The sequence below is a fragment of the Dendrobates tinctorius genome, unplaced genomic scaffold (genome assembly GCF_039654945.1).
Source record: "Dendrobates tinctorius isolate UK_male_01 unplaced genomic scaffold, ASM3965494v1 ptg000039l, whole genome shotgun sequence".
Lineage (NCBI taxonomy): Eukaryota > Metazoa > Chordata > Amphibia > Anura > Dendrobatidae > Dendrobates > Dendrobates tinctorius.
This window is the reverse complement of record NW_027361707.1, coordinates 7,083,946-7,107,645: the sequence shown is the minus strand read 5'-3', so window position 1 is coordinate 7,107,645 and position 23,700 is coordinate 7,083,946. Positions and strand designations below refer to the sequence as shown.

Genomic DNA, 23,700 nt, shown 5'->3' with positions numbered 1-23,700 from the left:
AGTCCAGAACTTTTTTAGTAATATAAAATAGCTATTTTGCCGTAATGGTAAGGACCTGGACAATCATGGTCATTTTTAGAACCTAATCAACGCTGTAAAAACAAAACCCAGAAAACAATGCTGGAATGGTGGTGTTTTTTTTCACCATTTCGCCTCATTGGTAATATTTCATTCAAAAGTACAACTCGTCTGGTAAAAAAAAAATAAGTCCTTTTATGTCGATGTTAAAAATGATGGAAGAAGAGGAGGAAAAATAAAAGAAAAAATAAGATGTATTATTATATATGAAACGTATTGGCTTCGCAATATTATGTAGTTTGGTCCCTTTGATGACCCGTACAATAGTGTGACCACCAGCACTGTCAATCTGTTGGCGGCTCTTTCCTTTTTAGGGAGGAGCCTGATGGTTATGTCGGCCATCTTTGTTGAGGGCACCGTGCCATAATGCCTGACTGGGAGCTGCGCGCTCGGTTCTAGCTTATGTCTCCTGCAGTCTATAGCTATTATAAGGCGCCTGCGCCTCCGCTCGAGGTCTGTGAGTGCAGCCCAACGGCTCCAGAGCGCGGCTGGCCAGGTATCGCGAGAACTGGCGTCGTTCCGCTCCCGTCTCTTAGCGCCACAGGGGGCCTTTTTTATAGGTGTCTTCATAAAATGCCTGCTCGCGATGGGTTTCTTTTTCCAAGATGGCGTCGATGAGGGAGAGCGACACCGGCCTGTGGCTTCACAATAAGCTGGGCTCCGCGGACGAGCTGTGGACGCCGCCCAGCATCGCCTCGCTGCTCACCGCCTCCGTCATCGACAACGTCCGCCTGTGTTTCCACAACCTGTCGTCCGCAGTGAAGCTGAAGCTGCTGCTGGGGATGCTGCACCTCCCGCGGCGCACCGTGGACGAGGTGAGTGTCCTCCTCCACCCCCAGGAGGCTCCTGCCTGCTTGCCCGCCTCTGGGCGGGGAACTACAAGTACCAGCCAGTCTCCTGCTGCTCCTCATTATCCTCTGCGGCATCGGTGCGATCTCGTCGGCAGGTTTATACACGATTCGGGGGAAATAATTCCAACTTTTATCATTTTTATAGCTTTTTTTTTTTTTTTTTTTTTTAAATTTGCATTTTTTGTTTTCTTTCCATTTTTCCCTCTGAAGGGACCTGGGCCCCGTACACACTGTCCGCGGCATTTATAGGGGCGATGCACTGATCGGCAGTTCGTGGAGCTCATATCCCTTCACTGTCTCCCGGCAGTCTCATCAGTGTGCTGTCACCGTCGCTCCTGGTGGTCTCGTCACTGTTACTCCCTGCAGTCTCATCAGTGTGCCGTCACCGTCGCTCCTGGTGGTCGTGGTCTCATCACTGACGCTTTCGGCAGTCTCATCAGTGTGCTGTCACCGTCGCTCCTGGTGGTCTCGTCACTGTTACTCCCGGCAGTCTCATCAGTGTGCCGTCACCGTCGCTCCCGGCAGTCTCATCAGGGTGCTGTCACCGGCGCTCCTGGTGGTCTCGTCACTGTTACTCCCTGCAGTCTCATCAGTGTGCCGTCACCGTCGCTCCTGGTGGTCGTGGTCTCATCACTGACGCTTTCGGCAGTCTCATCAGTGTGCCGTCACCGGTGCTCCTGTTGGTCTCGTCACTGTTACTCCCAGCAGTCTCATCAGTGTGCCGTCACCGTCTCTCCCGGCAGTCTCATCGGGGTGCTGTCACCGTCGCTCCCGGCAGTCTCATCAGGGTGCTGTCACCGTCGCTCCTGGTGGTCTCGTCACTGTTACTCCCTTCAGTCTCATCAGTGTGCCGTCACCGTCGCTCCTGGTGGTCGTGGTCTCATCACTGACGCTTTCCGCAGTCTCATCAGTGTGCCGTCACCGGCGCTCCTGTTGGTCTTGTCACCGTCTCTCCCGGCAGTCTCATCGGGGTGCTGTCACCGTCTCTCCCGGCAGTCTCATCGGGGTGCTGTCACCGTCGCTCCCGGCAGTCTCATCAGGGTGCTGTCACCGTCGCTCCTGGTGGTCTCGTCACTGTTACTCCCTTCAGTCTCATCAGTGTGCCGTCACCGTCGCTCCTGGTGGTCGTGGTCTCATCACTGACGCTTCCGGCAGTCTCATCAGTGTGCCGTCACCGGCGCTCCTGGTGGTCTCGTCACTGTTACTCCCGGCAGTCTCATCAGGGTGCTGTCACCGTCGCTCCCGGCAGTCTCATCAGGGTGCTGTCACCGTCGCTCCCGGCAGTCTCATCAGGGTGCTGTCACCGTCGCTCCCGGCAGTCTCATCAGGGTGCTGTCACCGTCGCTCCCGGCAGTCTCATCAGGGTGCTGTCACCGTCGCTCCCAGTGGGCTCATCAGGGTGCTGTCACCGTCGCTCCTGGTGGGCTCATCACTGTTACTCCCGGCAGTCTCATCAGGGTGCCGTCACTGGCATTTATTTGTAATCTGTTACCATGGAGACACATAGCTCTGCATATCTCTACCCAAAACTTTTAAGACAGACAGTGAAGTTGCTACACTCTTTTCTGGTGATCATACCTGCACTGCAGCGATAAGATATTGGTTGCAGAAGTATACACACCCTTCATGTAAGCAGAAACTGCTACATCGCTCGTGCTGTCTTACTGCTTTTCTCCCCCACAAAGTAGTTAAAAGGGTTGTCAGCATATCGCCTTTAATGAAATGTTACTAGGAGTTAACCATTTGTGACAGAGATGGTTAGAAATGGGACATGTGTACTGCACCTGATGTTGCCGGTCTGGTCCCTAGGAAAGCTGAATGTCACTCTGTAGTCTTAGTACAGACCCTGGGTGAGGGAATTTGCAATCCTTGTAATGAAATAATCTGTCCTGCTATCATCTGCCCTTGGGGCGGACATGTTTGTGTTGGGAATGTTGTTTTCCAGCTCTTGGGCGATTTATGACTTGGCGCCAGTGCTCGCTGTCTGTGTACATAGGAGATCCTGCTGAGGGGGGCAGAGTCCTCAATCACTGACTAGTAAGGGTGTGTGCACACGGTGCGGATTCTGCGGCGGGTCCGCAGCAGATTTAGCTGTGTTGTACAGTACCATTGTTTTCAATGGTAAGCTGAAAAACGCTGTGCACATGCTGCAGATTTTTCCGCGGTTTACAATCTGCAGTATGTCAATTCTTTTGTGCAGAACAGCTGCGGTTTCACACCTCATCCATTATGAGGTGTAAAACTGCAGGCAAAACCGCAGATAAACCGCAGGACTTTAGTCCTGCGGATTTTTCTACAAAATCCACACCACCAAAAAACTCCGTGTGCACATAGCCTAAGGGGTCCGGCTGCCGACTGCTCCCAGGGATCAGACATGGATGCAGCAGAAGTGCTAGAAAAAAGGCTATTATTTTTGTGTAGCGATGGGGGACGACTAGCGATTCCAAATGAGCCTCCCAGAAGCTTTTCTAACGCCTGTATGAATGACTTGGCGTACCCTCTGATTTCTGCAAAGGTAATGTTTAGCTCTCATCCCTCCCTTTTTTTTTTTTTTTTTTTTTTCAGGGCAGACCATTGGGCCTAAACCAGGGCACGGACAGGTCACCCTGTATGTTTGGGTTGGCGGATACATCAGAGAGCCACTTTCTTCTTTTGAGAAGTGAAAGAAAGTAAGATCTTGGGCTATAAAAGGAGGGCGGAAACTCCCTGGGGGTCTGGCGGTAACACCTGGGTGTCACTTTCTACACTTTACACAGAGTGATCAGCGATGCGAGGAAGTCTGAGTTTCTATAGAACTTTCTCCTAGTGCGAGCGGTGATCCTACATCTGCCCTGAGGGCACAGACGTGGGGTTTTTACATGTTTGTTAATCATTTTTTCCTTTCGTCTATCAGCCTAATGTGGTGGAAACTGAAAGTTTCTAGCACGGTTCTTTGGCAGGCGCCTGTATCTGCTCATGCAGAGCTTCCTGGTCCTCCTGTAGGACACTGAGTAGTCGGGGAATGTGGATGGGGCAGATTCTAGCTCGCGTTGCTCAGCCGTCCTTCGCCCCCCTCATCGCTGCTCTTCCTCTGTCTGCTCATACTGTAGACTGATGAGTGTAGTCTGACGTTATGGAGACCCCAATGGCAGCAATTACAGCTGAAGCTGACATAAGGTGGATGGGGGTCTCCAGACTGATTTGCTTACATTCCGGATATAGTCTGGTTGGGGCTTGATTCCCCCAAATCTGTCATTTTTTTATCCTAAAGTCCTGGACAAACCCCTTTAATTCTGGGATTTCTGTCTGATTAGCCAGGTATTCCCATGCCCAGTTCTTGGGGACACATGCAGCAAGTCTCTGATCTTCCCTGTGTAAGGTCAGGGGGAGGTAACTCAGTTGTCACCTCTGCTTGGTTGGGGGCTACATGGAATCTTTTTATACCCATTTGTGCAACTCAAGAACTTAACTTGTTTTCCCTGATGGGCAGAACGGGTCACTTTAATCCCCTTTATAATGGAGTTAGTGTACAGTCATGGCCAAAAGTATTGAGAATGACACGAATATTAATTTTTACAAAGTCTGCTGCTTCATTTTTTCTAATGGCAATTTGCATATACTCCAGAATGTTATAAAGAGTGATCAGCTTAACAGCAATTACTTGCACAGTCAATATTTGCCTAGAAAATGAACTTTATCCCCCAAAACACATTTCAACATCATTGCAGCCCTGCCTTAAAAGGACCAGCTAACATCGTTTCAGTGATTGCTCCATTAACACAGATGTGGGTGTTGATGAGGACAGGGCTGGAGATCAATCTGTCATGATTAAGTAAGAATGACACCACTGGACACTTTAAAAGGAGGCTGGTGCTTGGCATCATTGTTTCTCTTCTGTTAACCATGGTTATCTCTAAAGAAACACGTGCAGTCATCATTGCACTGCACAAAAATGGCCTAACAGGGAAGAGTATCGCAGCTAGAAAGATTGCACCTCAGTCAACAATCTATTGCATCATCAAGAACTTCAAGGAGAGAGGTTCCCTTGTTGCCAAAAAGGCTCCAGGGCGCCCAAAAAAGACCAGCAAGCGCCAGGACCGTCTCTTAAAAGTGTTTCAGCTGCGGGATCGGGCTACCAGCAGTGGAGCTTCCTCAGGAATGGCAGCAGGCAGGTGTGAGTGCATCTGCACGCACTGTGAGGCGGAGACTCTTGGAGCAAGGCCTGGTCTCAAGGAGGGCAGCAAAGAAGCCACTTCTCTCCAGGAAAAACATCATGGACAGACTGATATTCTGCAAGAGGTACAGGGAGTGGACTGCTGAGGACTGGGGTAAAGTCATTTTCTCTGATGAATCCCCTTTTCGATTGTTTGGGACATCTGGAAAACGGCTTATTCGGAGAAGACCAGGTGAGCGCTACCACCAGTCTTGTCTCATGCCAACTGTCAAGCATCCTGAAACCATTCATGTGTGGGGTTGCTTCTCAGCCAAGGGAATGGGCTCTCTCTCAGTCTTGCCTAAAAACACAGCCATGAATAAAGAATGGTACCAGAATGTCCTCCAAGAGCAACTTCCCCCAACCGTCCAAGAGCAGTTTGGCGATCAACAATGCCTTTTTCAACATGATGGAGCACCTTGCCATAAAGCAAAGGTGATAACTAAATGGCTCAGGGAACAAAACATAGAGATTTTGGGACCATGGCCTGGAAACTCCCCAGATCTTAATCCCATTGAGAACTTGTGGTCAATCATCAAGAGACGGGTGGACAAACAAAAACCTTCAAATTCAGACAAAATAAAAGCATTGATTTTGCAAGAATGGACTGCTATCAGTCAGGATTTGATCCAGAAGTTGATTGAGAGCATGCCAGGGAGAATTGCTGAGGTCCTGAAGAAGAAGGGTCAACACTGCAAATATTGACTTGCTGCATTAACTCATTCTAACTGTCAATATAACCTTTAGTTACTCATAATATGATTGCAATTATATTTCTGTATGTGATAAAAAACATCTGACAAACACACATAAAAACCAGAGGCCAGCAGATCATGTGAAAATATAATATGTGTCATTCTCAAAACTTTTGGCCATGACTGTACACTCTGGATCGTTGCGGCATTCAGTCCGTACAGGGCTGCAGAGTGCCGCGCTTTACTTTTCTAAGGATCGAATGTAGCGGCGGTCTGGCATCAGATCTGTCACCCTGTCTTTGTAATGGGGCTAAAATTGCCTCGTCGAGGATATAAATTCCTTGTTCTTTTCCAGTCCAGCAGGCGGACCCCCACCGATCAGGAAGTGATCCTCAACTTATGGATAGGTGGTGGCTTTTTTTTTTTTTTCCCCCCCATTGGAGAACCCCTTTAACCCCTTAATGTCTATGGACGTGCAGAGTCCGTCATGGCAGGAGGTGACTTCCCGCACCATGACGGACTCTGCACGTCCTGCCTTTGAACTGTCACTGCGTGTAAACACGCATTTTCAGTTCAGTGCTGACAGCTGTCTATGACACCTGAGAGGCACAGCAAGGGGGGCAGGGACCCTTGCACTCGGTCCCTGCACCCACAGCGCTGTGATTGGTCAGTCAATCTGACAGACCAAACACAGCAGTGATGAGCAGGAGAAGCTGAAATTTGAGCTTCTCCTGCCCTACATCAGTGTAGGAGCCCAGCGCTGTAGTGGCTGAGCGTCCTGCACTGACAGGAGCTGAGTCCCCACCGCCCCTGGCTGTTAACCCCCTCACTGCTGCGATCGCAGAGTTCAGAGGGGGAGGCAGAGGGTAGGGGGCTCCCTCTGCCTCAAGTCGGACCCCGCGATGTAATCGCGGGGCCCGACCTGTGCCATGATGACCCGGAGGGGTCATGACAACCTCCGTGTCATTTACCTATGGAAAGCTGGTGAGAACATGCCCATAGCATGGTGACACCAGCTCTCAGCATTGGTATAATGCATTACAATGATGGAGCATTGCAATGTATTATACCTAATGTGAAAGTCAAAGTCCCATGAAGGGACAAGGTTAAAAAAAAAAAAAAAGTATTAAAAAAAAAATAAAATTCCCTAAAAAAATCCCCTCAAAATTACAATTTTTATGTAAAAAAAATAAAATAAACAAACTACACATGTTTGGTATCGCCACATCCGTAATAATCCCATCAATAAAAGTGTGACCCTAGTTAACCCCTTCAGTGAACGCCGTAAAAAAAACACAAAAAAGTAGCAAATTATTCTTTTTCTAAGCGGTATCATCATACCGCTTGGAAAAAGTGCAATAACGTGCGATCAAAAAGACGGATATAAATATCCATGGTACCGCTGAAACCGTCATCTTGTCACGCAAAAAACGAGCCGCCATACAAGCGCCATCAGCGAAAAAATAAAAAAAAGTTATAGCTCGCAGAATAAAGTGATGCAAAAATAATTATTTTTTCTATAAGTTTTTGTGTAAAAAAAAAAAAACCATGATATAAATGAGGTATCGCTGTAATCGTAGTGACCCGAAGAATAAAGCTGCCATACTAATTTTACCACACGTGGAACAGAGGGGGGGGAAAAAAAGCATTCCTAAATTGCTGGTTTTTGTCCATTCAAAAAATGAACAGAAAAATCAGAATAGAAAGCGATCAAAAAACGTTATGTGCTCGAAAATGGTACCAATAAAAACGTCAGCTCTTCCCGCAAAAATCAAGCCCGCACATGACTCTGTCGGCCGAAATATGGAAAAATTATAGCTCATTAAAGATCATTTTTGTGGAAAAAAATGATATTTTTTATTTTCACGCCTGGGCGTTATAAACTTCTGTGAAGCACTTGGGGGTTCAAAGTGCTCACCACAGATCTAGATAAGCTCCATGGGGGGTCTGGTTTCCAAAATGTTGTCACTTGTCGGGGGTTTCTACTGTTTTGGCACATCAGGGGCTCTGCAAACGCAACATGATGCCCGCAGACCATTCCATCAAAGACTGCATTCCAAAACGGTGCTCCTGCCCTTCTGAGTACTGCCGTGCGCCTAAAGATTGGTCTTCCTCCACACATGGGGTATCGGTGTACTCAAGAGAAATTGCACAACAAATATTGTGGTTCATTTTCTCCTGAAACCCTTGACAAAATTAAAAAAAATTGTGTCCAAACAAAAATTTTGGGGAAAAAAAGTAAAATGTTCATTTTTTTCCCTCCACATTGCTTCAATTCTTGTGAAGTACCTAAACGGTTAATAAACTTCTTGAATGTGGTTTTGAGCACCTTGAGGGGTGCAGTTTTTAGAATGGTGTCACTTTTGAGTATTTTCTGTTATATTGACCCCCCAAACTCACTTCAAATGTGAGGTGGTCCCTAAAAAAAAAAAAAAAATGGTTTTGTAAATTTTGTTGGGAAAAATGAGAAATTGCTGGTCAACTTTTAACCCTTATAACTTCTTAAGGAAAAAAAAAATTTGGTTCAAAAATTGTGCTGATGTAAAGTAGAAATGTGGGAAATGTTAACTATTTTTTGTGACATATCTCTCTGATTTAAGGGCATAAAAATTAAAAGTTTGAAAATTGCAAAATTGTAAAAAATTTTGCCATATTTCCATTTTTTTTCATAAATAAGCGCAAGTCATATCGAAGAAATTTTACCACTAACATGAAGTACAATATGTCAGGAAAAAACATTGTCAGAATCAGTGGGATCCATGGAAGCGTTCCAGAGCTATAACCTCATAAAGTGACAGTGGTCCGATTTCAAAATTAAGGCATGGACTTTAACCTACAAAATGGCTTGATCGCTAAGGGGTTAATGTCACATTGTTGGGACCTGATGCCTGGAACTCGGAAGCAAGGAGAGTAGTATCGAGACTGTAAGGTAGGATGGGTGATAACTTGCTGATCATTGGGGGGGTCTGACCGCCGGGTCCCTCACTGATCCAAAGATCTGCAGAGCTGTATCTGAATGGAGCGATGGCCGCGCTTCATTCATTGTCTGTGGGGCTGTACAGTAGTGATGGGCACATAGGGTATCCTGGGATCCCCTACCCTGGAGCTTTGGGGATCTCCCAGGTGTTAGAGTTGTCGCTGCTTGTTATACCTGTATGTGTGATGGATTCGCTGTCGCTCTGCTCTTCAGGGACTTGGGTTTGTTACCTCTCATTGCACCAGCACATGATGAAACGAGAAGAAACTTGAGTGAGAATCCGTAGCCCACCCCGGGAAGCCTGCGATGAAAGCTCTTCAGGTTGTTTGCAATTGAAGGAAAGACTGTTTTTACAATCACGTTTTTCCATTTACCTCTCATTAATAATCCGCTCCGTTTTGAAGAATGGAGTTATTTTTAATTCTGTTTACTGCTCGTTGCCAGGGTTACCGGCCACCTCTGCAGTCTTAGTAGCTGGCCGATTCACCGTGTCCTAGTGCCGCTGTGTTCCTCCGAGGCGCAAAAGCTGCTTCTGCTCGTAACATGGTGAAAGCACACCGCTAAGGCCAGAGGCGCCACCATGTTGGCAAGCTGACCTGTCAGTCTTCAAGAGCACAACGCCCTCCGGTAAGCAGAAGAGCGGCACGCTCCCGAACACAGTAGAGGACTACACCCTTTAGCCCCTTCATGGCCACCAATATGTCTTATTACTGACCTGCAATATAAGAGACTAGCATCCCCCCCATGGGTGACAATCTAGCAGCTGTCGGCAGTACTCTGTAGCTGACTGCTGTATCCGCCACGATCAATGTTAGTACAGACTATGGCCGTTTAATCACTTTAAATGCTGCTGTCAATAATGACTACAGCATCTAGATGGTTAACAGTGTGGGGGGGCTTCCTCTTTAACCCCATCGGCGCCGTGAGATCGTGATCGTGTTGTCCTGGCGTTTTCTATGGCAATTCACGGCCTTAGTCTGCCGGCTGTAGCGGCCTGTTCAGACGTTACCAGCATTAGATGGTGAAATACATTTTTTTTCATTCCTGTTATGTCATTTTGCATTAATCGCTGAAAAGCACCCGAAGGGTTAATAAATTAAGTAATATGTCGAGGGGCGCTGCTCTTAAAATGGTATCACTATTGGGGGTTTCCAATTTATAGGACCCCGAAAGTCATTGCAAAACTGAACGGGTACCAAAAAAAAAAAAAGAAAAGTTTTGTAAATACACTTGGGAAAAAAAGACTGCTGCATTGTTAAATCTTCTAAAATGTGCACAAAATAAAATAGTTCACAAATGGCGCTGATGTAAAGGAAGTGTGGGAAAGGTTACGTATTAATGTTTCTGTGTGGTACCACCATCTGGATTAAAGGGATAATCATTCAGAGTTTGAATATTGCGATTTTTTTTTTTTTTTTTTTTTTTTTTTTTTTTTTTTTTTTTTTTTTTTTGTAATATTTCTGATATTTTTATAAATAAACGCAAAACCTATCCGACTAAATCTAGCATTATCATAAAGTACCATGTGTAACGAAAAGAGTCTCAAAATCACGGGGATATTATGAAGCGTTCTAGAGTTATTACCACATAAAGTGACACTGATCAGATTTAAAAAAATAAATAAATAAAATTTGGCCTGGTCATTAAAGGGAATCTGTCACCCTTTTTTTTGCCCCATAAGCTGGGGCCACGGCCATCAGGGGCTTATCTACAGCATTCTGTAATGCTGTAGATAGGCCCCGATGAAACCTGAAAAAAAATAAGAGTTATACTCACCGGTGGGTGTCGTGGTCCGGCACCTCCCATCATACGATGCCATCCTCCTCCTTGCTTCTCCCTCGGCTCTGGCGCAGGCGTACTTTATCTGCCCTGTTGAGGGCAGAGCAGAGTCCTGCAGTGCGCAGGCGCCGGGAAAGGTCAGAGAGGTCCGGCGCTTGTGCACTGCAGTACTTTACAGGGCAGATAAAGTACGCCTGCGCAGGAGCCGAGGGAGAAGCAACCCATCGGACTTGACAGAACGCCAGGGTGAGTATAATCTATTATATATTTTTTTTTTTTTTTTTTTTTTTTTCTTTCAGGTTACATCGGGGCCTTATCTACAGCATGCTGTAGATAATCCCCTGATGGCTGTGGCCGTAGCTGATAGGCCAAAAATGGGGTGACAGATTCCCTTTAAGGGGTTAAAGGAAGGGTCTGTCTTGAAACAGCACCACTCTGGTCCTCAGGCTGTGTGTGGTATTGCAGCTCAGCTAATTTTTAGGTGAACTAGACAAACGCCGGTGTCATAAGGCAGAGAAACGGCCTTAACTGCTAAGAACCAATCTGTGTCTTGTTCCTCTAGGTCGGGGCACAGCATTGTGTATGTATAGGCGGCACAGTGATGTATACTATGCACAGTTGAGTTCCTAGCTAATGAAACTTGCATTACGCCAGCGCTGCAGATCTGCACACAATCTCTGCCAAACTAGTGTTTGTTTTTTTTTTCTTAATTTATTAAATTGCATAAGAAACAACAAAGACCCGATGCACGGCGCGCGCCACGTCCGTAATTTCCGGCATGTAACCGTACAATATCCATAAAGAATGTGGTAAGGAGCGTGACGTACCATCATTAGCCTTATTAAATTCTATAGCAACAGCTATCCAGTAAAGCAGCATAGTGTGCGCTTTACTTTATGGCTTGTGCAATTGGGGGGACTGGAGTACAACTATCATAATCGGGGGGGAAAAAAAACAAGTCCCAATTGATGAATTTGCTGCAGGCGTCTGGGGGGAAAAAAGACATCTATGGGAGAGACTGGTCAGTCGCCTGGTGCGGGGAGAAGCCACATCACATTCATCTCTTCTCTCCTGGACGGTTCAGGAAAGAATATACCTTGCTGCGATCGTGCAGCCCGGCGCTGATTCTTGGATCCGTCCAAAAGCGCAGCAGGTTTCCAACTCATTCAGGAAAAAGAAAAAATGTTTGTGCGTGAGATTTCTGAAGTCTCATGGCTTTTGCTGGTTCTGTGAAACGCAGCTTAAAATTTGCATACAAAAAAGGCACCGTGTGAACATCGCCTGAGGATTCTAGGACTTGTGAGAAATGCGACTTTAGGTAAATGTAGATTATTACTATATTGGAAAAACTGATAATGAAATATCTAGATCCAACTCTACAAGACATGGCTGAATCCCCAGAAGAAAGTGATCATTGTTACTTTGTATACCCGCTTGGTATCCTGGCCTCGTTCCCTTCTCGTTCTTGCTAGAAGGGATGTTCACATGATTCTCGTGTCCCATGGTCGTCCATTCTTTATCCTTTACTGCTTGTCCAGGGTTGGAAAAGCGTGGTTGCTTTCTTCCCGGATCAGCGCCACACCCGTCTATTGACAGTATCTGGTATTGCAGCTCGGCACTATTGAAGTAAATAGGACAAAACTGCAAATAACCTTTTGACAGATGTCCTTGTGAAGAAGCTGCCGTAGTTTTTAATCCTAGGTAACCCCTGCAGGCAGCTGGTGGCATAGTGTACAGGTAAGGGTGGGACGCCCAATCGCGTTCGCTCTAATGGTGGTTTTTATGGTTTTCTGTCTTGCAGATGAAGATGGCATTAACAGAAATCATCCAGCTGGCCACGCTGGACTCTGACCCCTGGATTTTAATGGTGGCAGACATCCTAAAATCCTTTCCAGATACCGGCTCGTTAAACCTGGACTTGGAGGAACAGAACCCAAATGTGCAGGATATACTAGGGGAGCTCCGAGAGAAGGGTAAGACGGCCTCCTGGTTTAGGCGTTGGGTTGGTGAGAGCGGACGTGGCTTTTACAGTCTCCTAACGTTGACTACTTCTTTCCTAAACCAGTGAGTGAGTGCGAGGCGTCCGCCATGCTGCCCCTGGAGTGCCAGTATCTGAACAAGAACGCCCTCACCATGCTGGCAGGACCGCTCACTCCGCCAGTCAAGCATTTCCAGCTAAAACGGAAGCCAAAAAGTGCCACCCTGCGCGCGGAGCTCCTCCAGAAGTGTAAGTATGTGACGCAGGACCCCAGTGCCTCTAGGTGCATTAGAATACATGTCGTTTTTTACTGCTTGTACCTGACATTCGTGATTAACATTACAGCCACAGAGACGGCCCAGCAGCTCAAGAAGACGGCCGGCGTGCCATTCCACGCCAAAGGGAGGGGACTGGTTAAAAAACTGGATACTACAAGTGAGTGCCACGTACTGCTTAACCCATTACATTTTGTCAGTAACATTTATTTATTTTTTACTCACCCATTCACTTGACTTTGTGAGTTCTGTCTGCAATGCAGACCAGAATAGGACAAGTGTGTGTTCTATATGGACCATCAGTCAACTAAATAACCTGCTATGTAAACAGCCCGACACAATCAAATGTGTCAAACCCTGACGTGTGGCTAATCCATCGGATTTCTCCTTTGCCATAACAGCTCCTCTAAAGGGTATACCAAAGCAGGCGCCATTCAGAAGCCCCACAACCCCCAGCGTGTTTAGTCCCGCTCCCAACAGGACCCCGATTGCACCATCCAGGACACCACTCCGCAGAGAGAGGGGAGTGAAGGTACATGTGTCTTCGTTTGGGCTCTTTTGCCGCCTTCGTCGTTTTCTCTTCTCTTTCCACCCCTACACTTCTTTCAAGCCTAATTGTTTTCTTATTCTTTTGATTCTTTTCATAAAACGTAAGGCTTTGGCCCTATGATTTTTGCTATGTTTTTTTATACCCCTTGCTGCGGTGTACCCTGAGCATTAATTGCTTTTCTCTTCAGCTTTTGGATATCTCGGAGTTGGACATGGTGGGGGCAGGGAGAGAAGCCAAGAGAAGAAGAAAGACTGTTGGTGAGTACAAAGATGTCACTGCTTCGGAGTGTCTGGACGTTTACTTGTTCAGGGGTTTTATTTTCTCACTTCCTCAAGGATATACAGCATGATAGTTACTTTAGGAGAGTCCAAAGTGCAGAGACTTTTCTCTAGTGCCCTCCCAGTTAGTACAGGTAGCAAAATTGCTTAATTTTTAAGGCTGCATTCAGATCTGATGGACTCTGTGTGGCTTTTGCTGCATTTTTAATTTCTGTAATATTTCAAATGTTGCTGGAAACGTATAGGTTTTGTCTTGGTATCTGTTCATGTCTTCTGCCATTGCAAATATTGCTGCAAAAAAGAAAAATGCACAGCGGCCGCAAGTAGTGAACACAGACTTAATATTCATGCACAGGGAAACTTGCCAGAGATGCAAGTCTGATGGAAGAATGCAAAAGGATTATATACTGACACTGTTCAGTCCATCTTTGCTTCACATCTGAAGTTTGTGTTTTCGCACTTATCGCTCGATCAGGTTCTTATTCATCTGTTCTTTTACTTCCAGAAACTGATGTTGCAGAGAAGCCACCAAAAGAAGAAACCATCGTGGAAAGCGCAACCCCCGACTATGCAGCAGGTCTGGTCTCCACACAGGTAATGAATGGCGACTACTGCTGAAACTCCTGTACAGCCGGCCGAGGCGTCTCCATACTGCATGCAGTTAGCACTTGGCATCATCTTCTTCTTTTTTTTTTTTTTTTTTTTACATTGGCTCGCTTAAATTGTCCAGTACTTTGTTGACAGCCTATCCTTAGCACAGGTCATCCATATCAGATCATGGGGCAGCGATACGCAGCTCTCCCACCGATCTGCTGTTCCCGATGCTGGTGGCAGACAGATCTGTTCTGCTCCACAACAGATCATAGCAAGTCTATCAGCTGTGCGGTGACTGCGGACAGTTGCTGCACATCCACCCTTATTACCTGCATTGCTGTATCTTGAGGATAAGGATTATTCATTTCGCCATTCCATAACAAAGGGCAAGGAGGCCGGCGGGCAACTATAGAAAAAAATCCATAGGATTCCATGAATAGGGAATATTATTACACTCGGTAGTGCTGCCATCACAGATTAAAAGTGCCAATACAAGTCTAAGGGTCTGTGAAAATCACAGACCGTACTAAGATGACATCCGTGTATAGTCTGTTCTGTCTGTGATTAACTCTGCAAAGGATGGGAGAAGCTTTGTAGCCTATCCCTATGTGAAAATAACTGAGACCGTGTTTTTTTTTTTTGGTTTTTTTTGCATGGTAAATCCGATGTCTGAATGAGGCCTAAAATATACAGATAACATAAGTGCAAAAAAAAACACATGTATTAAAAAGCCTTTATGCAGATCCTCCATTTTAGTTTGAGCTCCGCACTTGGCTCATGCCCTTCACTGTCACACACAGTTCTCGCTTCGGAGGCTTTTGTCCCCTGGGCAGAGGTTTCAGTTTAGCGACTGGAATTTGTGAATTACTTATTCACTTAATGAAGTCACAAACTGCACATTTATTAGGGAATTATATATACCATGTGCGATCCCTGCTACCCTCGTGTGATCATGACCAAAGTCTTGTGGCCTAAGTGTTCATAAAATGTGATGCATCTGATACGAGCTGATCTACATTTGGACATATGAAGCCTTTGTGAACATTGAGTCCTGTCTAACACTAATTGTGAAATGATTTGCAGAAACTTGGTACCCTGAACAATGAGAGCGCCCTTCCATCTACAAGCTACCTGCCGGCGACTCCCAGTGTGGTGCCGTCCTCCTCCTACATCCCCGCGTCTGAGACTCAGCAAGGTACGTCCGGCCCATTTACCCGAGTGCAGGGACGTGTAAGCAGAGCGTGTAATTGTATATAGATGTGGTTGGGTCGGATATATGTTTTATAATGCAGATATGGCTCCTTGTTTATCCCCTTGGAGGCATGTATGGAGACTGTTTTGTGTGTGTATATACGTTAATAAAAATGACCAGGTTCTACTGTTTGGTTTTGGTGTTATCAAATCTATAGCTTTTGTTTTATTACTTTTAAAAAGGGAAAAATAAATTGTCTTTTGGTATAGTTTTAGTATTTCCAATAGTGTGGTATCTGGGCTTATTTTGCAGGGTGAGGCTGTTTTCACACTAGCGTTTTTTAGCGCTGCGCTTAGTGCGCGCCCATGCGTCCTGCGCCCCTATCTTTAACATGGGGGCGCATGGTCTAGCATATGCATGCGTTCGTATGCGTTTTCGTGAGCATGCGTGTTTTTTTTGTAGTGTGCGCCTAGGCACGCCGGACGCAACCTGTTGCATCTTTGGTCCGTCCTGTCTCAAAAAAACACTTGCGCACGGAATGCGCAAAAAAACACATTAAAATCGCATGCGTTTTAAGAGTTAACATGGCTAGAAACTGGATAAAACTCATGCGCATAAAAAAAGCAAACGCATGATGCGTTTTTGCATGCGATTCTATTGCGCACGAAGCGCAGCGCTAAAAAACGCTAGTGTAAAAATAGCCTGAGCTGTAGTTTATATTGGTACCAATGTGAGGACCATATGATTTTATGCTCCTAGTAGATAGAGCAGTCGCTCAAGATCCAGACAGACCAATCTCGGCACAGCCTGGATTGACTACAGGAAAGCCTATGACTCAATGCCACACACATATGGATCTGTGAGAGCTCGGCTCTCTACAATGTCAACAGGAAATTAAGAACCTTCCTCAGAAACTCAATGGGGCTATGGAGAACAACATAGGACGTCGACTCAAGACAATTAGCACAAGTGACCATCAAATTCAGCGTATACCAAAGTGATGCGCTGTCCCCATTGCTGTTCTGCATAGGCTTGAACCCCCTCAGTCAGATAATTACAGAGTCTGGCTATGGATACAAGAGTGGAAACACCATGAGCCACCTGCTCTACATGGATGACATCAAGCTGTATGTGAAAAATGAACGAGACATCGATTCACTCATCCACCTGAGAAGCATCTACAGTGCAGACATCGGGGATGTCCTTTGGACTGGAGAGGTGTGGCCGGTTGATAATAAAGAGATGCAAGGTAGTCAAGACTGATGGAGTGGAATTACCAGCAGGACACATAGCAGATGTACAGACATGCTACAAGTACCTCGGCATCCCACAGGGATACAGTAACTATGATGAGGAGGCAAGGAAAGCAGCAACATCCAAATACCATCAAAGGGTAAGACAGGACCTGAAGAGCCAGCTCAATTGGAAGAATAAAATCTGTGCCATCAATGCATGTGCCCTGCCAGTTATCAGATACCCTGCTGACATAGTGTGCTGGCCAAAAGAAGAGATGGAAGCTGCAGATGTGAAGACACAAAAGCTGCTCACAATGCATGGAGTTCTCCTCCACCCTAAGTCTAGCACCCAAAGATTGTATACCAACAGAAAGGAGGGTGGTCGAGGCTTGATAAGCATTCAAGCCACCATCACGGATGAAACAAGGAGTATCCAGGAATACATCCGAAGAATGGCACCAGAAGATGAGATGCTAAGAGAAACCCTAAGGCAACAACAACAGATCTGGAAGGAAGAACAGGAACATGAAATGACATGGCAAGACAAGCCGCTGCATCGGATGTACCATCGACAGATAATGGAGGTGGCTGACATGGCAAAACCCTACCAATGGCTGGAGAAAGCTGGACTCGGAGACGGCACAGAGGCACTAATCATAGTGGCACAGGAGCAAGCACTAAGTACCAGATCCATAGAAGCAGGAATCTGCCACACAAGACAAGACCCAAGGTGCAGACTATGCAAAGAAACCTCAGAAACCGTCCAACACATAGTGGCAGGATGCAAAATGCAAGAACAGCGTATACTGAACACCACAACCAAGTAGCGGTAATTGTATACAGGAACATCTGCACAGCATATGGGCTAAGCCCCCCTAAGTCTTGGTGGGAGACCCCAGAAAAAGTGGTGGAGAATGAAAGGGCTAAAATCCTGTGGGACTTCAAGGTCCAGACAGATAAGCAGGTGTTGGCTAACCAACCAGACATTGTGATAGACAAGGATCAGAAGACTGCAATGATAATAGATGTGACAGTGCCAAGTGACGGCAACATCAGAAGGAATATGAGAAGCTGGAGAAATACCGGGGCCTCAAAGGAGAACTGGAGAAGATATGGAAGGTGAAGGCAACAGTGATTCCTGTTGTGATAGGAGCACTTGGAGCAGTGACCCCTAAGTTGGAAGAATGGCTACAACAGATCCCAGGAGCAACAACTGAGCACTCTGTCCAGAAAAGCGCAATGCTGGGAACAACTAAGATCCTGCGCAGAACCCTCAAATTCCCAAACTCCCAGACCTCCGGTAGAGGACCCGAGAATGAGAGGACAACACCCCCCCCCCCCAATGGGGGTGACCAATGTGGGTGAGGTCCTCCTCCCTCTTTTTATATTCATCCCCTTTGGAGGGGTCTTATACCTGCGATCACCTATACAGGACGCTGCAATGCTGTACCATTGACTGATCTTGATGGGCATCGTAACATGGCAGGCATGGCTGACAAACCATTAACGCCCTGTGATCACCAAAGCATTTCCCCCTCTTCCCTTCCCTCATTCCTGACCTCAGCAGAAATTGGTAATCTGAAATCCGGGAAGCCTGATCAGCATCCCCCAACACCCTGAAGACTAGGTGGCCCCCATACATAATGGTGGTGTCGGCTGAACCTGTTGATATCGGGGAGGAATTTTGCTGACATTGGTCTGTGTATGGGGGCTGCTGTATGTCCAGGAGCTTGCTAACTTGCTCACTAGGTGACTTGTTTGTACTTATTGGCTTTCCTATGTTCTCTTCTCCGCAGCTGGGTCTGTCCGGGAAGCTTTGCAGACAACGAGACAGACGGAGGAACCCACAACTCCTAATAATGCCCTCCCTAACCAATTTAAGCAGCGGACACCAATGTATCACAGCAATCCTAACGCCCCTCCGAGCACTCCCACGCCAGCAGCCACTCCTACCTCTCCGCTGACGCCGACCACACAGCAGGTGGCCGCTCCTGCTGCTCAGGCGCCTCAGATCCCTACTCAGACACAACCTCAGCCCAAGAAGAACCTGCTGCTCACAGTAAGTATTACTGAGTCGCTCGCAATCTGGCAGACATCGGTAAATTGTTTGCTGAGGTGAAGGAATCCTCCCGGCTGGGGTTGACATGTATAACTTGCACATTGGCTCCAGCAGCCCTACATCATGGTAACGACGCACAGTTGTATATATTCTACATGTATTCTTTCCTTACAGAGGGAACAAATGTTTGCTGCCCAAGAAATGTTCAAGACGGCAAACAAGGTTACCAGAATAGAGAAGGCGCTGATCCTAGGTTTTATGGCGGGATCAAGAGGTAAGGCCCCACCCTCAAAGTTATTCTTCTGAATACTTAAATATTGCATTTGATCATTTAAAGTCCAGCGGGTATTTTGGTGGTTGTATCTTTTTGTTCATGACTATATAACATGGCATTTATTGTACATGGACATAAAGTGTGTAAGAGCCAAGTCCACTCCGCATGTCCGATGCTGATTGTGTAGTACAGCCGTAACCTGCTAACAGCAGCGACTGGAGATGGCTCCGATCACTGCTGTTTTCACAATGAAGTAGTACTTAAGCATTTAAGTGGTGCAATCGTTCCTGCACCCATCAGACGCGATCACGGGGTGCTGATTGCCGGGACTTAACTTTTTTTTTTACTTCCATGAAGCCCAGCATAGGAGATTATTTAGACTTTATAATGTTATGATGAAGTGTTGCAGTAAATGTTTCAAGTCCCATAAAGGAGCTAAAATAAAAGGTGGTGGTAAAAGTATTTAAAATTTAAATTTCCAATTAAAAAAATTAAACCTATATAAATCAGTGTCTGATTTATGAACATATAAAATTGCATCACACACGGAATGTCATAAAAATGGAAAATTCAGAACTACTTTATTTTTCTGTTGCTGCAACTCCTCCAAAACTGCAATAAAGTGGTCAAAACATAATTTGTATCTCAAACGGTAACAATAAAAGGAACATCTTGCCACGTGATAATACAAGAGCTCCGCCACCTGAAAAGTAAAGTTAGGAGTAGTGATGAGCGAAAGCGCTTGGATAAGGTGTTATCTGAGCATGCTCGGGTGCTAACCAAATGACTTTGGCGTACTCAAATAATACGTTCCAGTCCCGGCGGCTGCTTGTCTTGTGGCTGTTCCACAGTCGCACCACATGCAGAGATTGTGTTGCAGCTGTCGAACAGCCATGAGACATGCAACTACGGGGACTCGAACATATTCGAGCATTCCAAAGACACCCGGTTACCGCCTGAGCATTCTCTTTTCCCACGAAGTACTGATCTATCTTCTCTAGACGATCATTCTTCTAGATGTTCCAAGCAGTCTGGACAGGGCTTCATCAGAAATAACTTTGCAGGAAGATTGGACTGGAGTAAAGTGTTTGTCTGGTGAAGCCCCCAGCAGACTGTTTGGGACCTCTGTAAGGACGATTGTCCAGAGAAGAAAAGGTGAGCGCTGCCGTCAGTCCTGTGTCTTCCAACCGTTCTGTGCTCACCACTTTTGCCATCTCTGCTTTTCTCTCTATTTGCCTTGTAATGTAAATGTTTGCTTCTCGTGCAGAAAACCCGTGCCCAGAAAAGGGCGACGTCATCCAAATAAAGCTCAGCGAGTACACCGAGGTGATCCCGAAAGGGGACGGTACGGGCAGCACCACAATGATCGTCGACACGGTTTTTGAAATGAACTATTCCACCGGCAAGTGGACCAAGCTAAAAAAATACAAGCCCCTGAGTAACGTCTCGTAGGGGCATATTCTGGGCAAGAAACAATGGACCAAAAATAAAAAAAAATAAGACTTATAAATGGGGTTCTTGATATAACAATCACCATCCAGAGAGGAATGTTCTCCCTGGATGATCAGTCACGGAGGATGAAAGTTCTCATCAATGGTTACCATGTCAACGAAAGACCCGAGAATGAGAGAAACAGACGGCCAGTTTTGTGTAATTAAAACCTATTTTAAAACAAATTCTACAATCACAAAGCAGATTTTTTTTTTTTTTTTTATTTTTTTTTTATTTTTTTTTTAAAGCCAGAAGTGGTAATGTGCACCATTCAGCATTCGGGGGAGGGCTGACTTTCTCTTTTTATCTGCAGTATTTCAAAATGTAAAATGCAAGTATTCGGACATAACAAGGTTTTGGATCAATCTTACCGTAACCTCTTGGCTCTTCAGATTTTATTTTTTATAGTGTGTGGGCATCGCAGTGCTGGCCATTGGGTGCCGCCACAACTGCTGTTTGCTTCTTTCTGCTTGGCAAAGATTTTCGGTTTCCCTAGTTTAGTACAATCACTGGGACGTTGGGGGGAATGCAGAAGGGGTCTAGTTCTGTTGGAAAGATAGATATGGAGTCCAAGATGCATAAATAAAGTTGAGGCGTTGTTGTCTGTTTTGCGAGAGAATTAATGTGACTTTTTTTTTCCGTTTGCAAACAATATATCTCTATCGCTTCATTGGGGGACACAGGAAACCACGGGTGTATGCTGCTGACATTAGGAGGTTAACACTATGCAAAAAAAAGTTAGCTCCTCCCCAGCAGCATACAGTTGTGGCCAAAAGTATTGACACCCCTGCAATTCTGTCAGATAATACTCAGTTTCTTCCTGAAAATTATTGCAAACACAAATTCTTTGGTATTATTATCTTCATTTAATTTGTCTTAAATGAAAAAACACAAAAGAGAATGAAGCAAAACATTGATCATTTCACACAAAACTCCAAAAATGGGCCAGACAAAAGTATTGGCACCCTCAGCCTAATACTTGGTTGCACAACCTTTAGCCAAAATAACTGCGACCAACCGCTTCCGGTAACCATCAATGAGTTTCTTACAATGCTCTGCTGGAATTTTAGACCATTCTTCTTTGGCAAACTGCACCAGGTCCCTGATATTTTGAAGGGTGCCTTCTCCAAACTGCCATTTTTAGATCTCTCCACAGGTGTTCTATGGGATTCAGGTCTGGACTCATTGCTGGCCACCTTAGAAGTCTCCAGTGCTTTCTCTCAAACCATTTTCTAGTGCTTTTTGAAGTGTGTTTTGGGTCATTGTCCTGCTGGAAGACCCATGACCTCTGAGGGAGACCCAGCTTCCTCACACTGGGCCCTACATTATGCTGCAAAATTTGTTGGTAGTCTTCAGACTTCATAATGCCATGCACACGGTCAAGCAGTCCAGTGCCAGATGCAGCAAAGCAACCCCAAAACATCAGGGAACCTCCGCCATGTTTGACTGTAGGGACCGTGTTCTTTTTACTCTTCGCCACGACAGCACCCACTTGGAGAGAGGGATCCGCCCATAGGAACAGGAAACCTAGAGAGATAAAAGAGGGCTGTCAGCCTCTCCTACTCAGTTGGTTTCCTGTTCCTATGGGAACCACAGGATTTTCTGCAGAAGACATACCTGGGCCAAGGAACCGCCTGTGCAGTGTCTGCGCGAACGGCAGGGGTTCCGGTCCAGAAGCAGCGACGGGGGAATGCTGGAGTCCGGCTCCCTCCTCGACTGAGACAGCAGCAGCGCGATGAGAAACACCGGTTCCGGGTGGGGCCGATCGGGGGTTTTCTAATAACATACACGCCACCGGGATCTTTGAGGACAGCCATCCTGGTCCGTGTGGGAGTGCGGAGCCGAGAGAAAGCGGTAATCTCTGGCGTTCCCGGGGCTTCAGCGTCCAGGAGGACGCATATGCAGCGCTGCCAGCAGGTAAGGAGCGGCGGCTGTATTCCAGGCCGGTTGCATGCTAATTAGCCGCGCAGCAGGCAGGCGTACCTGGGTGTGGGGGGGGGGGGGGGGGGAATTTACCAGGTAATGAAAGGGGCTATAAAAAACCTGTGGCGATATGGATAGAGCGTGCAAGCATGTCTTCCCACGCATCCCCAGGTAGGTGATACAACGGCAGCCAAAGATCACTCACGTCGAGGCTCCTCGGATAGAAGCCATGCCAACAGAACCCCTTCTCAGCCTGAGCCGGTACCTACAGCTTCTCTGGGTGAGTGGATGACTCTCTGCCTATCAAGCTGTTAAACATCTTGTCTCTCTCCTCTGCTATGTCCACTGTAGGCTAAGAGGAAGGAAAAATAAAAAAATAAGGAATGTGTCCTCTGTACAAGTCCTTTATCGGACTCTTATACAAAGAGGCTGTGCAAAAAATGTATTAATGAAACCACAAAACAGGCTTCAACACCAGCCACAGATATAAGGGCTATAATAAGGGAGGAATTACAGGCCCTAACCCAGTCTAGCGGCTTACCTAAGAAAACTAAGACTAACAAGCCAGCTACAGTTAGCTTAGATACGGATGAGGATGAAGCAATAGTCTCGGACAGTTCCAATACGTCCACATCATCTTCCTCTGATATCGAGGGACGTTCATGTTTTCCGTTAGATAACATGGACACATGGTGAAATCTGTGAGAAACACCATGGGATGCACAGAGACTAAAGAACCGCAAATGACACGAGATTATGTTTGTGGGATTAACCGATAGGAGGAGGAGAGCTTTTCCCATTATACCAGCTATAAAAGCCTTAGTGAAAAAGGAATTGGAGAAGCAGGACCAGAGAGGTTATCTTCCCTCGGCGTCAAAAAGAAGGTACCCCTTCAGCGACGAGGAGTTGTCAACGTGGTCTAAGGTCCCGAAGGTCCACGCGGCAGTCGCCTCGGCCTCAAAACAGTCGGCCTTACCAGTGGAAGATGCAGGGATTCTAAAAGACCCACTGGACCGGAAAGCAGATGCCTCACTAAAGAGGGCATGGGAGGCAGCTACGGGCACATTTAAACCGGCAATAGCCAGTACGTGCACAGCTCGCTCTATGCTGGTCTGGATTGATCAACTAGACCAGCAAATAGAACAAAAAGTCTCCAGAGACAAGCTACGAGCTGCTATACCACTGATTCGTGGGGTAGCGGCATATATAGCGGATGCTTCGGCCGATTCCCTACGCATGGCAGCCAGAACAGCAGGCTTGCTTAATAACGCCAGACGTA

The 23,700-nt window shown here is 46.3% G+C and overlaps 1 protein-coding gene across 1 annotated transcript; it reads left to right on the top strand.

Moving 5' to 3' along the window:
• Positions 1-426: 426 nt before the first annotated feature.
• NELFA (negative elongation factor complex member A) lies at positions 427-21,117 on the top strand. The gene is made up of 11 exons (XM_073574445.1): positions 427-893; positions 12,374-12,545; positions 12,638-12,799; positions 12,896-12,985; positions 13,227-13,357; positions 13,563-13,632; positions 14,159-14,247; positions 15,331-15,442; positions 18,471-18,733; positions 18,908-19,007; positions 20,275-21,117. The coding sequence occupies exons 1-11, from the start codon at positions 684-686 to the stop codon at positions 20,457-20,459; spliced, it is 1,584 nt and encodes a 527-aa protein (XP_073430546.1). The 5' UTR covers positions 427-683; the 3' UTR covers positions 20,460-21,117.
• Positions 21,118-23,700: the final 2,583 nt, after the last annotated feature.

Coding starts and splice junctions, on each gene's coding strand:
- NELFA (XM_073574445.1), top strand. CDS start 684: ATGGCGTCGATGAGGGAGAGCGACACCGGCCTGTGGCTTCACAATAAG. Junction 13,633..14,158: donor GAGAAGAAGAAAGACTGTTG/GTGAGTACAAAG, acceptor TTTTACTTCCAG/AAACTGATGTTGCAGAGAAG. Junction 18,734..18,907: donor AGAAGAACCTGCTGCTCACA/GTAAGTATTACT, acceptor CTTTCCTTACAG/AGGGAACAAATGTTTGCTGC.